At 40.4% G+C, this 17,807-nt stretch overlaps 2 protein-coding genes across 2 annotated transcripts in view; one reads left to right on the forward strand and one right to left on the reverse strand.

The window, feature by feature from the left end:
- The window catches only part of LOC139714805 (DNA topoisomerase 2-beta-like), a 38,517-nt gene that overhangs the window by 12,519 nt on the left and 8,191 nt on the right, over positions 1-17,807 (forward strand). The window contains exons 7-12 of the mRNA XM_071626460.1: positions 3,055-3,111; positions 3,659-3,904; positions 15,302-15,538; positions 16,176-16,281; positions 16,687-16,796; positions 17,579-17,671. Of these exons, the coding sequence (XP_071482561.1) occupies positions 3,055-3,111; positions 3,659-3,904; positions 15,302-15,538; positions 16,176-16,281; positions 16,687-16,796; positions 17,579-17,671 (849 nt within the window). The remainder of the gene's footprint in view (positions 1-3,054; positions 3,112-3,658; positions 3,905-15,301; positions 15,539-16,175; positions 16,282-16,686; positions 16,797-17,578; positions 17,672-17,807) is intronic.
- On the reverse strand, positions 8,005-9,248 carry LOC139714801 (uncharacterized). Its single transcript, XM_071626457.1, has one exon. The coding sequence runs from the start codon at positions 9,043-9,045 to the stop codon at positions 8,122-8,124; it is 924 nt and encodes a 307-aa protein (XP_071482558.1). The 5' UTR covers positions 9,046-9,248; the 3' UTR covers positions 8,005-8,121.

Below are 17,807 nucleotides of genomic sequence, written 5' to 3' on the forward strand. Positions count from 1 at the left end.
ATTAACATCCCGCTCCAAACATCCAAGGGGTTGCAGCGTCTGGCCCACGGCGCCATTCCAAAGGTGACGAAGGTCACAGAAGAAGAAGCCACGCCCAAGAACTTGCCGCAGAGGATTGTGGGAGATGCTCCGACAGAGTCCAACGAGATCCTATTATCCCAGACTCCTCCATTCCTTGGGGCAGGGGGGAACAGCCTCGAGGAGTGAGTTTCATGAGACATGTAACCTTTCCTGTCACATGAAAACTGTTTATTGACATGAAGATTTCATATATGTGAAAATGAAAAAAATATGACTATTGATGATGGGTTAATAATAGTGATGTACCTGATATCCAATTCCTTCAGTATAAGTAGACTTTTGACAGTCACTGTGTCAATAATAATTATCAATGTCAAACTTCTTTATAAGTGACATGGTCGTCTCGGATGAGATGTATCAATATGATACGCGTGTTTTGTCATCAATGTTTGAGAATTTCTCCTGAACATACATCTACGTTCAACATTGCGAATTCTGCATAACAGTAATCATTTTTCCATTATTTTGCAATTTTCTCCAGAGAGGAATTGTCTGAGCTGTCTCCTGGATGCGAGGGACTCGCCTCTGATATCATGGTGGTATCTAGCATGGCCGACATCACCGCCTGGGACGAAACGACAGACCGCATCGAACTCGGATGCGGAGCTGTAGCCACGGTCTTCCTCTGTCGCCATGCCAACACCAAGAGACCCGTGGCCCTGAAGGTCGGCTGGCATCTCTCCGTCTTCTGCCCAGACGAGGTTCGAATTCACAGCGCACTCAGCGGCTTACCTTGGTTTCCCGCCTTTTATGGCTCCTTCAAGATGGCAGACGGTCAGACAGCCCTCGCCATGGAATTCTTTGGAAGCGAGGCAGAGTGTCGGAGCTACACCATAGCCGACTGCCTCAATACCGAAGAACCACAACTCTCAAGAACCGATTGGTTTGACGTCATCATTGACATAGCAGAGGGACTCCAAGCCATGCACGACCGGGGCTACTTGTACAACGATCTCAAAGAGGACAATGTATTGGTCACTAAACAAGGAGACATTTGGAGAGGAAAATTAATTGACTTCGGAATCTCCAGCGATACGAGCTCTCCTTTTGAGGTACCAGTGGACGATGAGCTCACCGAGGAGTATGAAAGTACCGGAGATTGTGGCCACATCGCCCCAGAGTGTGTGTTGGAAGGGATGCCGTGTTCGACGTCCACGGACGTCTACGCACTGGGAAAGCTACTGATGGTCATCGGGCGGGAAATGGCGCAATATGATTTACTCTGTTACGGGACGGAGATCTGTGGTGCTGAGTGGAACCAAAGGCCTAGATTGGAAGAGGTCATCACGAAGCTTTATAATCTCCAGCTACACGAGGGAGAAGAGGATGACGCTGATTCATCCTCTTGCTGACTGGAGAAGCAATTTTTTTTTTTTATGGGGGGGGGGTAGGGTTACGTAACACAATGTGGGAACAGCAGCAAATGTTCGGATGATAATGGACGATATAACAAACGTAACTGAGCTGAAACCACTGAGAGTACTCGAAAACACCGGAAACTGTATTGTGAAGAAATTGCCGCATACATGGGCTGTCAACAGTGGTTGGGAAAATACTCTTTAATAAGTCATATTGACTTGAAAATCGGAAATACCACTCAACTGTGAATTATGATTCCACCTACAACTATAGACAAACACACACCAAACTAATCAAATCCACAAGCTCACTAGTGATGAAGTGGTCACCTCTAGTAATAAATACCAATGACAGAGAGTTGCCAGCGAGTAGTAATAGTGACAGGGAAATAATGAAATAAGTGTTGGGGAATGTGGGGGGGGGGGGGGGAGGGTGTGCAGTTGAACGGTTATACGTTCATTGCTTGCAATTATGACAAAATTTGTGAATAAACTGACTTTATATACCCAAACTTTTTCACTTTCATTCCTTCCATTTTCTTTTAAACTGTCGTAAAATGTTGATTGCTTATTTGCCTGACCCGTTGGAGGGCTGGCGGAATTGTGTTGCGTTGAGTGTGTACAATGAGTATAAGTGTCTGTGTGTCTGTGTGTCTGTCTGTGTATGTGTCTGTGTCTAATGTCTGCGTCTGTGCGTGCGTGAGGGATGCCTAGACTTGGGAACCAATTGGGATGGGAGGAACGACAAATGTACATGTATACCTGGTAATGGGCTATAGCGATATGTCAGTATGGAGGGCTTATTTTGTTGTCCTGGGCCCTGTTTCATAAAGCTGTTCGTAAAGTTACGAACAACTTACGAGCGACTGGTGATCAGTTCTGATGTGCTATACTTATCAGAATTTCCATAATTCAACACAAAAACTGATCACCAGTCACTCGCATAGGTCGTTCGTAACTTTGCGAGCAGCTTTTATGAAACACCCCCTGGACAGTTGTAAAGGTACTGCTGTAGGGTGAGGAAGGGCGGCTCGGGAGAGTTGATGGGTGATAGTTTTACAAATATCAGATATAACATACAACGTACTTTCATTTTTTTTTTCATACGTTGTCATTCCGTTTGTCTCAGTGAAACATCAAACATGTGTGTCAATCATAGACTTGTGTCTTTGTAGATTTCTAATTGGAAGTGCTGAAATGTTACACACTAAAGGAAATATTTCATTGTTTCGTTGTACAGTAATATCTAACTGAATTCCTATTTATTTATTTTTTTTTATTTGAAGTGAAAAAAAGTGTGAGTGTGCGGAAAGGAAGGTGACACGACAGTTGGTCCTGCGACATTTTTCTTCCGGTCTTATTTTCTCCAAGGACTTATATGGTTAGGGTTAGAATTGTGATAAGGTTTCAGGTTTAGTTTGATATGAGGATCACGATTAGCGTTAGGGGTATGTTTGTGGGTAGGATTCATGTTTTGCTTTATATCTTGCAGATATTTCATGGGAGCAATCGTTGCAGGAGCAATTCATAGAACTGGAAAAGAGGTACACGTATGTCTTTATAAATCAAAAGCATAACTGGTAGGTTTGCGTTGCATTGTTTTCTTGTGTTCCAGGCGCTATCTTGCGGAATCGTGGAAAGTGTCGTCAGGTGGATCCAGGCCCGTGAGCAGGTTTGTGTGGTAGAAAGTTGAATGTCCCATTTCTCTGCTAGACTGAACTCAGAAAAACACGTTTAAAAAGATAGAATGTGGGGGCATTAAATACGGGTTGCTTTAATTGTGTTTTATTTTGTCAATGTTTGTATCCAGTTTATCTTTATGTCCTTTTGTGTTACCTGCATGAAATAATATTTGGAGTGAAAGGTCTGTTGATGTTTGTTCCCCTTGGCATATTTCGAGTTTGGCGACAGCTCTTCATTGCTTGATGATCTTCATGTAGGAGTTATAAGATGACTTTTAGATGAGTTTTGCATATACATTTTGTATAAAGTTTCACCAGTTAAATGTTTTCCTTTGGACTGCCACATACTGACAGACTTTCAATTGCGGGGTAGATTAGTATATATACATCATACCCCTTGTGCTTTTACGTATCCTTTCACCAATCATCAATGTTATTGAAGATATATGGATCCTCTCAATTACAATGTAGATGAATTTGTATTGACTGTGGCACGTCGACTAGACTGACATTTTTCTCTGTAACAATAATCACCAGAATGTTACTGACCAAGAGCAAGCCACAGCATCTCAGAAGCCCTTAAAGCTACGGGGCATCCCGAAGTTCGATGACGCGAGAGAGGCGGGAGGCGAGAACTCGAGCAAATGTACGCTGATCCTTGCCGAGGGAGACTCAGCCAGGGCGTTTGCTCGCGGCGGATTGGGCGTGGCCGGAAGGGACCGCTACGGAGTCTACCCCATCCGGTATAAACTAATGAATGTGAGGGACGCTTCTTCCAGGCAGGTTGGTATAATAGAGCGGCGCCACTGCACGAAGTCCTTGCACCAACGATTCCTTACATGTGGGCATTAAAAAAAAAAGTTACACTGGTACCAGCAGGGAGGTTCTACCTCCGTGATATCAGGTCCTTGACTGTTTGGTCAATGTCAGTATGATCACTTTTCTAGTGTCTGAATCTGTTTTCCTTCAGTCAAAAACGTGGCACCATCTTTTCTGCAACAACTGGTTTCACTGGGTTTCCTTCCCATTTAATTGATGTTTTTTGCTACTAATGTATGTCTTTATCTGTGCCTCTTCTTGCGTTCATTCTTCATCTTCCTCTGTATATCCTCTGGAAAATTTTCGAAATGTTACCAGTGGTATCCGCGTGTGTATTTGATGGTGAGAGGTACAAATGTACTATTCAGAAACGGGACATATCAAAATGCACATTCGGTGAAAGAGCATGATCAGGATTAAGTGGTATCAACCTTACGCACATGAGGAGAGGCGAACGTTGAGCCACCCACTCATACACAACATCTAATTTTCATTTACCACATGAATACTTGAATGACATCTCATTTCAGGATATATAGTCCCAGAAGTCACTTTCTATCCCCCTCCAATGTTGTATTTCAGACCATTACAATTTCTAAAGTGACATCTTCCATACGCAGAGCGCGTTTTGAAAAAGCACTCATCTGAGTGCATAGACAGGTATAGGGCTAATACACGCAAAGTCTAGTTCATGAGCCCAAAGCTGCGCAGTAATATCTCGGGAAGTAAAAGTAACTCATCAAAATGGAAATGTAGGTCGTACACAAGGAGTAGATGCAGAAATTTTACATTTCTGTACACATTTTACATAGGTACCTTTTGAGTTGAAAATTAGCTGTTTTTCACCTTAGGATTCAGAACTCCGCATAAGGACACACATTTTCGCGCGTTATATGAACGGCGCGGTGCGCGCGAACAGGCAGGGAGAGGTCCCATCAGAATGACCTACTTCGAGACGTAAAAGAACCACTATTCCTGTCGCACAACCAAAAAGTAACTCCTTAAAATGAATAATCATATTCTAATGAATATTCATGTAAAATATCTAGCCAATTGGAAAAACTTTCCCATAGGTACCTCTGCAATATTCATATTCCTTAGCTGCTGACGGAATCTGCCTCTGATACACTGTATTTAACGCGTGCCGCACTTTAGGATACCGCATTCTGATTGGCTAATAGGTTTTCGGGCAATCGGTCACCGCGTGATCATTTCATTAATATTCATCACTACTCACGCCACTGGATCGCTGTGATTGGCTTCATGTAAATGAACCTCAGATTCAAAAATAATGATCTCGCTGCATCGCGATCGGATACAGTGTACTTTGTGACCTCCGCACTCTGTACTGTTCATGGCCGCCTTACTACATCGACACTCTTTCCTGTCCACTCATTTACACCACACACTGCACTGGCGTGCTCTGCATCTCCTGCCTTCTATAATCCCTTCTATACACTTTTTTTTGGACGTACTACTACTTCTACTACTACTACGACTCCTCCTCCTCCTCCTCCTCCTCCTCCTCCTCCTACTACTACTACTACTACTCGTACTACTACTCGTACTAGTAGAGTATGACAAAATCAAAATACGGTATATATGCCCATTGAATATTAAAGACAGCTCGCACAGCTAGAAAAGTATTACATCAGTAATATAAAAAAAAATATCAATTTGATCATTACAGAATTGACACTTAATCATTCGGATTAGATTTTTGTGTACGGCTATGAATAAACTTCGAACTATTAATCACTTTTCAATGTCGTTGTGTGGCTGAATTGCATAATGTACTTGTATGTCACTGCGCTCTGCACTGTCGTAATTACTTTTTGATTCCGTTGAGTTCGATCCCCCGCCACCCCCCCCCCCCCACTCTCTCTCTCTCTCTCTTACACACACACACACACACACGCACACACACACACACACACACACACACACACACACACAGGCACACCTCTACCCAGCAAAATCGACACAAGCACATGCTGTATACACATGTCATACACTGACAAAACCTTTTGGACATAAACACAAAACAGTGTATATATGAAGGTAGACCAACAGCCATTTGCTTTTATTCAGTCTTTTTTTTTTTTTAGTCATCTGCAAAATTACAATACGTGCAAATTCTCTAACAAGATACAGAACTGGTACAAATGCTCTAACAAGAGACAGAATTGGTACAAATCATCTATTGTCTTTATCAATTAAATATTTAGTCCTATAAGGTAGTAGATATCTGCAAAACTATGTGACGGTTTAGAAAAGAATCCAGCGCGTGTGAAATTGAATAACAAGTCATTGTGTCAACAATGTACGGATTAATTTCATGGCAGGATTGTACCTTTGCGCGTAAAACTTGTAACAAAAAAACAGGGGTATATTTTTGCTTATACGAATATAGTGTAATGTATACATAATACACTGAAGTTTGGAAAAGCGCTGAACTAGGGGAGCTGTGTGTATAATTGCATTGGCTTGAATGGTTTAGCTAATGAGACGTACAGGATGTTTCACCATAAGGCTCATCAGTGACTGACCATTTGTTTGTTTTGTTTTGCTTCTTTCATTTATGAGGGAAGAAGACGGCACGAAGGGTTGTATCGTCTTCTCTTTTGAATGCAAAAATACTGGTCAGTGCTGATGAGCTTTCGGGTGAAGCAGGCTGCATGACTCATAAGCTAAACTATTCCAGCCAATACAATTATATTTTTGATGACTTTATCTTTAGGATATTTCGATTATGAGAGAGTCAATTTATACATTTCACGGAGGTTTGGAAAGATTTAAAATGAATTACATTATAATTCACCACATTCCCTAAAAAAAAAAAAATAACCTTATATAAATTTCATAATCTGCAACGATAACAAGGAACATCATGAAAATTTCAGTTGCTAATATAGTACAATGTATTACCTGTTTGTATCATCATTGTATCAGAGTGCATGTATTCAGAACTACCATTTAGGAATCCATATCCAAAACTCATTTCTATTTCAGAACAACTGGGCCATGTGTTCATTGCTTCTAAGTCGTTTAACTGATATACATGGATATGATTATGAACACTTTTTTAAGTGTGCACGACACAGCACTTTAGCATGTACTGTGAAGGAATACAATAGGTCCTAACAATGATACTGCACTATCATTTGCAAAAATTCAGAACACCTTATAAAAAGTAGAATTTGACCCAAAGCTGTACTCTATAAACGTGAGATATGTTTGAAAAAAATCAAATATAAACATTTTAAAAATTATTTCAAAATAAAGTTGAAGAAATACTAGTAGTTTGCATAGTTGCAAGCCGTTGTCATTATCATGATTATTGCGTAAAGACTTACGGCTCAATGAAGTGCACATAATGTTCAAGACATACCAGTAATTGAGACCTGCGATCATAGAAGCTAATGCATATTACATCAACGATTCTTTTACGGGCTTTTTAGATGGCATTGTATTCTTTAAATCATATACAATTGGTAGCATTTTGATTGATCCACGGACGGACGGACAACCCGAAAACTTCTCGGACCTCTTCTGGCGGAAGCATAAAAAGTTTGCCATGTACATCCATCATAGTAACATTATTAAACATGAAACGGTGACATTTGAAAATAGAACTTTATACCCTTATATTCTCAGGAAAGATACACAATTATGCAATGTTCTTCAAAGGGTAATTTTTAAGTTTCAAAAAGTTGACTTCCATCAGAACAGTACTGCTCTACTTTGGCAATTGGAAGCAAATGACATACCATCCAATCTGAGTTAGTGATATTTTCATACTCTATCTAGTGCGCTCTTAGTAGTCAATTCTTGTGCATGGACACTCATCCTACCAAGTGATGTGCTGGGCAAGACATCATGACATTACATTGGCGTCAATAAAGAATGACAGAAACATTTATCTTTTTTTTTTTTACAATAACTGTCAGTTTTGTCAATTGATTCCTTTACCCAAAGTAGGGCAGAGTACCCCAAAGTTTAAACACCTGCGTTTTTCTCCTTTTTTTTTTGGACATGCATACTACCTTGAACATCAACAACATCTCTGTACTATTATACAAAACGATGAACATAAAGATCCATATTAATTTTTCATTGCTTCTGTATGGTCTGGGTGACTGGATGTGCATGAACCATTTATGATTCATTGTGACATAATTCTACATTTGACAAGTAGCACTATTATGGCCAGCATATTTGCCACACTTTCCACACTTGTAGGATTTTCGTGGAAGTTTTATGCCTTTGTGTGCACGGTAGAGGCGTCTATTGCTCCTTCGCATGATCTGGACTAGTGACTCAACTCCTCTTCGATGATTAGTACCTCTAAAGTACTCCGTTGTTGTCATGTCATTTAATTTTTCTAGTCCCTGAGCATTGAATATGTGGATAGAACCTAGCCTTTCTATGATATCAGCGGCATGTACTACAAAGAGATGCATGTAGGGGGTTGCTATCTTCGAAGTGCAAGCATCTACCAGGTTGTCATACCACTCAACCAAGTCATTTCTCAACTTTGTCAATTTGGCAGGCCTGTCAGGAGACATGGCCTCAGCCTTCTTGAATGATCGAACATCGTCATACAGAACCCTAAACCTGCGCCATGCATTTACCACTACATGTCCGTGTGCATGAGAGTCAACAAGCTTTTCTATGTCATCCAAGACTTTCTCAACTTTTTGTTTTTCTGGTCCTCTCAGATCCCGGCATTTGACCATTTTGGCATCTTTGTCATAAGCCAGAGGAGCACCACGCACACCTGCTTTCTTCAAGATGTCTTCCATCTTAGCGCATCTTTTCATTTTTTCAGGAGCATAACACCTACTCACTGATCCAATTTCTTGCAAGTCAAGCTCGTTGATCATCTGAATAATCTTCTTCAGTAACCTGTCTGTGATTCTAAGATACATGTGCAACGTATCAAAAACTACGTTCTCCGTTCCGATCGACTTGAATATAGGATCTCGTACACAGGAATATCCCTTTTCACCGATTCTCCTGGGCTGTTTTGGAGCTGTAACATGCAAATGTTGACTATCAATCAGGCAGTAGATACACGGATATTTGGAATTGGCCGCTCCCATTCCACAGATGGTTAGAAGAAACTTGTAATCTCCTGATAAATGATATCGAATAGTGTACTCCAACTCGTCAATGACAACACTTGTGAAGGAAGCTACATCCTGCACTATATCCACCAAGTGTTCTTTCAACTGACTGTATTTCTCTTCATCGCAAAGTATCGCTATGGGATGATGTACACTTGCGGAAGTTGCATTGGCTTCATCGTTTAGAATTGTACATGTGACATTCACATAATGCCAATGGCCTACCACTGTGCCATCTCCAGTTATCTTCACATCTACGTTCTGCTTACCTTTTCCAAGTATGCCCTTGTCTACAAGACATTCAATTTCTTTTTTTAAAAGTACCTTTATATCTCTTTGAACTCCTGGGTTAGACGACTTGGTTTTGGACAAAGGGATATCCATTTCGCATTCAGTGATTGTCATGTGGCTTTTTACTTTTTTGAGATTCGGGATATTGCTGATACACGCAAGTGCATTCCAAGACTCATCTGAGATGCCATGAGCATCCTTTACTAGCACGGCGAGATTTACCCTTTGTAAAATGTCCTCTTCATTGCATCCTGTCATGCTACACAACTCTTCTGTATCTTCAATCAGAGAAATATCCTTCAGTTCTCCACTGTTTGTGTCTGTTACAGTGATATGTATGACACGAACTCCCCACGAATCAAGAAATTGCAACCTGGCCCGACACTCTTCTTTGAGATGCATTGAGAGTCTCCTGGCATGTCTCCTTGAGTAATGTTCTTTTCTCATCCATGCTGATCGCTTGCCTGATTGTCTATTTCTCAGTAACATAGAGAGATGCAGAGCACGTTTCTTGTACTTTTTCCTGATCAATTCAAGGCGTTCATTCTTTTTCAAAGCTTTTTCAAGCTTCTGTTTTATGTCTGTCAACTTCTCATTTTTTCTTTTCAGTTTCTTTATGGTATCAAGCAGACTTTTTTGCGGACATTCTGACTGCAAAATTTTAAGCTGCCATGTCTTTGTCTTTTTAAGCCACTTACTGAACAGAGCTCGCTGCTTCCCTCCACGTCGTGACTGCTTTATTCGAGAAAAAAGTCCTTTAGGTCTGATTAGATACGATTTTATTGCATTCAGTAGACGAGGAGTTGAAGAAATATTCATAGAATAATGTTGACATATAGAAGAAAACACAATGTTTGAAACCTGTTGTGGACCCTTATGCATATGTAACTTTGTAACTTCAGTAACAAAAGCCAAATCTACATTTAAAAAAAAGTATGCCATAGTTCATGAATGAATCAAACTGCATAAAAAATATGGAAATGACGTGTGAGTGTAAAATGTCTCAATAACTTTGAAACTAAGAAACTGTAAAACTCTTAAACAACCCTGAAACAAAACGTTGTTGTGTCTTGACTTCATTTCTGTTGTTTCCACTCTTCTCGAGTTCCATACGACCTTATGAACCTCAACATCAGATAGTGCCCTCTCTCCAGGTGATGTTCTTGCAGGGTACCACTACGTTCCACAAATTCGGTAATTGGTCTCATTTTCCTGAGCTTTAGGTAAAGGCCCTTTTCTTTCACGTATGCGAAATCCCCTGCCATATTGGTTATTCTTACGTTCCAGTCGGGTCCGAGGATGGCATTCAGCTCATTCATTAGGTTACGGTCTTGAGTATTTTTACAAAGTGCAAATACTTCCTCGAACACCAGTGGATCTACAGGGACACGTGCCACGCACTCCGGATTCTGGTTTATGCTGATTGTAAGTTTTTCCTTTATGGCAAGCCTGAGCGCAGTCTTGACATCACTTGCTGTTCCGCAGCTGCCTGAAAAATCTTCTTTGGTGATGAGATCCGCCTGAAATTAAAAGTCAAGTTCATACAATCTCTCTGTAAATCAAAGATGATAATACTAAGCACCCATCATTTATTAGAGAAGTGGTAAGTATACACACGAAGGATAAGTAGGTAGAAAGGAATCATGTACAATGTATAACTGAATTATAACAATGGCTTTATCCCTTCGGCAGTTTAATGTTAAACATGGGTTACATGATTAGGAATATACGTTTTCCTGTTCAATTTCGTATTAGTGCATGGAAGAGTATAGAGAGTCATTCAATTTCGATATAGGGCAACAAAAAAAAAATTCATAATGGGCATTCAGTTTCACATTAGAGCAATCTACAGAGTAAAAACATTATTTAGATTCCATATACCATAGGGCATTCAAGTAAGCACGAAAAGACACGTGACTGAAGATTCCTGATAGATTATTTGAATTATGTTACACAATTAAGAACAAGCATCTCTACCAATTATACATGTTGATTCCTGGTGACGTGCAATACCGCATACATCTCATTTTATTGCGTTACTTGTTCATCTTCACATTGTATACAATGTATGACAAATTTTCTAACATTTTTGTCAATCATATCATTTCCTCAAATCTAAGCTTCCCCCTAAAAACAAAAATATAAATATAAACAACCCTCCAGATCACACTCTATAAGGTGACATCATTTGTCAAACGCAAGTCAGCTAAACTAAATTCTACAATTGACAGTGGAATTTAACTTCCCAAGAGCTTTTGGAGCATAGGACTTTTTTAGGGACTTTGTACAACACATTCACAGTGCCTTCATTTTCCAAGAGATGGACAGCATTTCTGACATAGGAATTCTCTTCTATGCTGGTATTGTATATAATTATGAAGAAGTGATCAGCTCTGGGAAGACAACATTGCAGTATCTATTGTACGTTCCTGTTAGTTGAACTGATTTGTGTTTGGCAAATGATGTCCTCTCCAGACTGTGCTCTGGAGTATTTTTTATCTTTATTTGAGCTTAGGTTTGAGAAAATGAAAAAAATGTTTGAAAATCTATTCAAGTACATGTGAAGATGAATAAGTAGCACAATAAAATGAGATGTATGCAGCATCCATGCACATCAGCAGGAGTCAACAGGCATTTGGCTTTCCATTGACCATAGTTTAAATTTTGGAAAATACATCTTACCTTTTCCAGCCACTGATCCCACTGATCCCCCCATCCGGTATAGTGAACTAAAACCGTGTGATCATCTTCCTCCAGAATCTTTCATGTAAAAATAAACAGAGCATCAATAATTAATTTTAAGAACTAGAGTTTCTATGATAAGTTATCAAATGAAATGATGAAAACGATTTTCTAGAATGAGATGAACAATCTAGACAATATACTTAATAAGCTATCACCTTGTGCTATAAGTATAGTATAATACTCACGGAAATAAGAAAAAAGCTACCCACGCACTACTGTCTCTAAAGTGTTCGATATTATTTTTTTACTGGGACTTTTTTTATTAAATACTGCTGTGCTTCAGTGCTTTAATATGGTTGACAGTTATTAAACACTAACGTCAGATTTACAGTCGATGAAAATGAAAATGAAATGATGAAAAAAAAAATTAATCCAATTTTTTCCATTTTTTCCCCCGGGTCGGGGGGAGGGGGGGGGGGGGGAGACAGGAAGTAACCATGGTGTTACGATTACGTGGTCGAGGACGTGATGCGTTTCATGAAACGGTAAACTTTTTGTCAGTGATATACACTGACAACTGTTGAAAGCTACTGAAATCCTTGCGTCTGATTGGCTGATAGCAAATTTGTCGGTGAAAACCTCCGACGAACTTGTTGATGAAACGCCCCCCAGATGGGCGCTCATATCACCCGCCTTCCTGACAACATGGTCCATGTTGGGGGACCTAATTTACACCCTAAGCCTGAGGCCTGCTCCCGAGACTGTAACTTGGCTAGAACAATTGAGGGACGTTATTTAACTGCCGCTGAATACGCAAGAAAAAGGCTCATTCGTGTTAATTACCGCTCACTGACCCTGGTGGACCGGGTTACGGTTGGTGCTGTTACTACGTTAATACTACGTACTACTAGTTACTATAGCTAGTACACTACAGACTAGAGTGTATACCTTACAGTAAGTGTTACCTTACAGTAAGTGTAAGTGTATACCTTACAGTATACCTTACTGTTAGTGTTACTGACTGTTTTTACTAGTGACTGTTTGATGAATGCATAAATAGTTTTGACTTTTACTAGTTTAATCCCCTCTATAAATTACACTAGTTTGATTCGTTATATTCTACATCGGCGCTAACAGTTACATGAGACAATACTTAAACATGCTTCAAAATATTAGAATGATGTTTAGTAGAGTTTAACGTTAGGCCTACCTCGACATCAAATGCTGACTTTTTGTTCCACTGGCACTGCAGTTGTTTTCTCCTGGGTCTCCGCGGTAGGCCTAATTCTGGAAGTTCTTGAAGTTTTTTGAAATGTCCGATGCAATATGAAGCACATCTTCTCCTTGGTCTTTGGGTTGGGTGTTCATTCATTGGTTCCAGAATGAAGTAGTCTCGTACTTGTAGAATAGAGGTCTAGAGCCCTACTCGATGAAGTCCAAATATGAAATAAGTTCTAACACTTTCTTGTGTTGCATGCATACGTAATATTACGTATACAACTACATCTAGTCACATTAGCTATATTACTAGTATAGCTAGCTAGCTATCCCCTCAGTGCATGCATAATACAGCTAGCTGCGCGCATCGCATGCTGGTATTTCGCGGAGCGCGACCACGCTAGCCAGCCGTCGAGCGCTAGCTCGTGATTGGCTAATATCTTTGACCTGTGTTTGTATGCAAATGAGGTCAACGCGTGATCAATTAATGAATATTCATTATACACTACCAGCAACGGGTTTCAATTCTCGCTATCGCCAATGACGTAAAAAGTACCCGGATGTGGCTTTTTCGTCAAGATTTAGGGCACTTGGTAGCAAGGGCACTTCCGGCGCGGGGCATAATTTGCACAACGCTAGCGTGCGCGTACGTGTACCTTACCTATAGCGCAGCGCCGACCACGGATACTAGTACAGTGGGCCAATAGGCCGCTGTACCGCCCGAGCCAGCGGTGGCCAGGCAGGCCTGTCATACTCGTACACTGTAGTCCCCGCCGGCGGCCGGCCTTGCATTAGCATGCACCATAGACAGAAAGATCCGTCTGTCCGGTGGACTCTTTTATATTTTGCCATTAACGCTGTCCTCCGTAGACGGAGGGGATCGGTGAAGCCAGACGCAGTCTTCGCGGAACATTCCCCGACGAACAGATACAGACCGATCTTTCAGTCAACATGCACCACTGCACGCAGCGCATAAGCTAATTACATAACACATATCGGTACGGCGTACTGCTTGATCATGCGATCGATGTGCACATCACAGATCAGTCATCTCTGCATACGCTGAAAATATGCTGGAAAATATTCACCCACCTGGATATACAGTATATCGTCATGGAATGCCCATCTTTTTTTTTTATTTGTTCTCTGTCGAAATGTCACGAACACAATCGGGAACGAACAGTGATCTCGAACTTATCCTGTCTCCGAAGCAATTTCTTCCAAGTAAGTACGTACAATGTACGTAGGCACTAGGCCTACTACCTAGTGCTACTATAATACTACCACTACTAGTAAGTCGCGCGTGCACGTACTGCGCTGTGGAGTCACCCGCAAACTTCACCCACGCGGCCACGTCACGTCTCGCATGCCAGTAAGGGTCCTATTTCTGCAGATTTTTTTTTTCATTTATTGTCGTGCGAACAACATATGGCAGCTTCGCAGCAACAACCAATAGTCGTATTAACAGCAATTTCTTAAGAATGGAGAAATTTCAAATCATATTAAAGCTGTAATTCAAGTCGAGAAAACCGGAAGTACACGTAGAATACAGTCGGTTGTGTGTGTAAATAGCATTAGTCACGTATCACGCGCGTACGAACGGAAGTGACTTTGCTACCGGACTATCCCATAATGCACCGTAAATGACGCTTAAATGAACATCCGGGTACTTTTTACGTCATTGGCGATAGCGAGAATTGGTTGTATGTTAATGAAAATATGACATCATACCTCATTAAGAGTTTGTCCGCCGACGTGTGTAGACTTTTTGTAATGCCGGGATTTGAAAGAGACACTGTGCTTTGCAGAGGAACTTTTGTGGCACATTTGCTGCAAACACAGACTCTCAATCTTTATTCTCAGTAGAGGGGCTTTATCCTCACTGTCTAGTCCTTTAGACGGAACTTCCAGTTTTGTTGCAGCTCGCTTATCATCATCTATTAGCTTTTTTAGGGGTCACGGCAGAGAAAAAAAAATCCAAACTTAACGTGAGTGGATGACGCGCCTTCTTCCCTTGCTCCCCGTAAATTGTCTAAAGGTCAGGGACAATGTGGATATCTGCAACATCATGGCAATATTGGGCCTCGAGTTCGAGAAGCTGTATGACACTCCGGAGTCCCTCAACAGCCTCCGCTACGGCAAGGTCATGATCATTGCCAACCAGGACGTGGAAGGGGCCCATTTTAAGGGACTGCTCATCAATTTCTTCCATCACAACTGGCCCGCCCTCTTGAGGCGAGATTTCCTCGAACAGTTCGTCACTCCCGTCGTCAAGGTAACCGTTTCAAGAAGGAGAATTTCATCAAACAGTGATGCCAAAGGCAACTTGAATAAAAGAAGTGTACGATGTTTATTTTTCTTGTGCTCTGATACGATAGTCACACTGTCCGAAATATTTATTGTTGGTATATTTTCTGGTCATTTAAAGGGGGTCAGTTCCTTTGATAAGTCACCCTCTTTGCAAGTTCTGTAGTCCCTCATAGAACATGACAGTCGTGATGCATTCTCACGGCATGATGAAGAGATTATGGGAAATATAGAGAGTTTTTGGTCTGAAAATTTTAACATTAGATTCCATCCATTTCATTTGCATTTGTTGTCTCAACTTTTAATACCTTTGTTCACATGCTGTCTTAGTCAATAGAACAGCAAAAGGTTGTGTTTTATACGATTAAATCTGCCGACAACAAGACTTCGCTTACCTGCAATTGTCAGCGAAATAAAATACAAGTTTGACAAGTGATCGGATACACGACAAGTTACACCGCCATGATCTTTATTTGCATATTAGCTCTTTCCGCTTTGACATGTGTCAGTAACCTTATAATCGTGCATTTCAACATCCATCGATTTGTGGATGTATTTTTTATAAGTTTCAATAAGTTTGGATAATTATCTACTCTTCTGTTTAGGTTTCTAAGGAAGAGCAGAAGTTTCACTTCTTTTCAAACTCAGAGTTGAAGAAATGGAAGAAACATACTACAAATTCAAGAGGTTGGAAAGTCAAGTTTTACAAAGGTTTGTGTCTGCGAATCGTTTAAACCAAAAGGTCATAATCATATCATCTTATTTCTCTTCTTGCTGCATAATGGGCATCGGCTCTTCGCGGCCTAGATGATTTTGCAAATTTCCTCCAGTATGACTCATAGCTCTTGCCAAAACAAAACCTAACTATCATCGCATTATAGTGCAATCGCGCCGAGTAATGGTACATTTAAGATTAACTTTACTAATAGTAAAATCATATTATGCTAACTATGATCATTGCTATTTCTATCTCTGTGTCTGTTTATCTATCCACTCAATCCATCTGATTTTTGTTTTGTCTAATTGTCAGTAAGTATGTAATGTATCTCTCTCACTCACTCACACACATACACACACAAACACACCACACCCTCTTTCTGTACTCACCTCCTCCAGGTCTTGGAACCAGCACGATGAAGGAGGCCAAGGAGTACTTCAGTGACATGCATCGTCACAAGATTTCCTTTAACTACGAGGGACCCCACGACGACGAAGCTATCGAGCTGGTATACTGTATATCTCAAGTAGATGTGTATCAATTAGATTCACTTTCATTTCTTTCTTTGGAATGAAGCAAGTTTGTTTCCATAAAATTGTATATTTCACCTCTTGAGCATGGTAAAGAATTCGTTTTACTATTTGAGGTAGGTTTGTCTGTATATTACATTTTTTTAAATGTACAGTATTAGTATTCCTGACCTATCACTGACTAAGTGAACCCGCTCACTGCAAAAAGGGTACTTTTGTAAGTTCCTTATTTGTGATGTTGTTGTTTTTTGTGACACGTAACTGAATCAACGAATACGTGAAAGATATTCGAATTTATCGTTAGAAATGTAAATAGAATGTGTATATAAATTATCGTGTAACTGTTTTGCACGGAAAACCACAAATTATATTACATTTATTTTTATGATATGAAAACACAGGGATGAAATCGCGAGACAAGTCATTATTATTCGATACGTTTCCAAACCACCTTTTCAGATTCCATACAGTCACATAATGTAAATGCATGTGGGCATGTATGTTTAATTGTGTGTGTGTGTGTGTGTGTGTGTGTGTGTGTATGTGTGGTTTTTTTTCTGTTTGTCTTTCACTCCTTCTCTCTCTCTCTCTCCCTCTCTATTGATAAATCGTATTCAAATAAATCCAATTCAACTTAATTTCCATCCAACAAAAGGTAGTATATAATACAAGTATTCATTTGGCAAATTGTACCGTTTAACAATAATTTTGTAATAATTGTTTTGCATTGTAAATGATATTCGGATTGCATTTTTTACAGGCATTCAGCAGGCGCAAATGTGATGAGCGCAGATCTTGGATGGTTGATTTCATGGTGGAGAGACGTAAGAATAGAGAAGTTGGAATGGAAGAGGTAAAACAATGTGCGCTCACTCCAGCGTCTCAAGATACAACGACCAGTTTACACGGGTGCACGTCACGAGACCGGCACCAACGAGTCCTACAGCCCATGAGTCATACAGTCCATGAGTTATACAGCCCACAAGTCA

This window comes from Diadema antillarum, unplaced genomic scaffold (genome assembly GCF_040938485.1).
Source record: "Diadema antillarum isolate AM-2024a unplaced genomic scaffold, OU_Dant_1.0 seq00002441_RagTag, whole genome shotgun sequence".
Classification (NCBI taxonomy): domain Eukaryota; kingdom Metazoa; phylum Echinodermata; class Echinoidea; order Diadematoida; family Diadematidae; genus Diadema; species Diadema antillarum.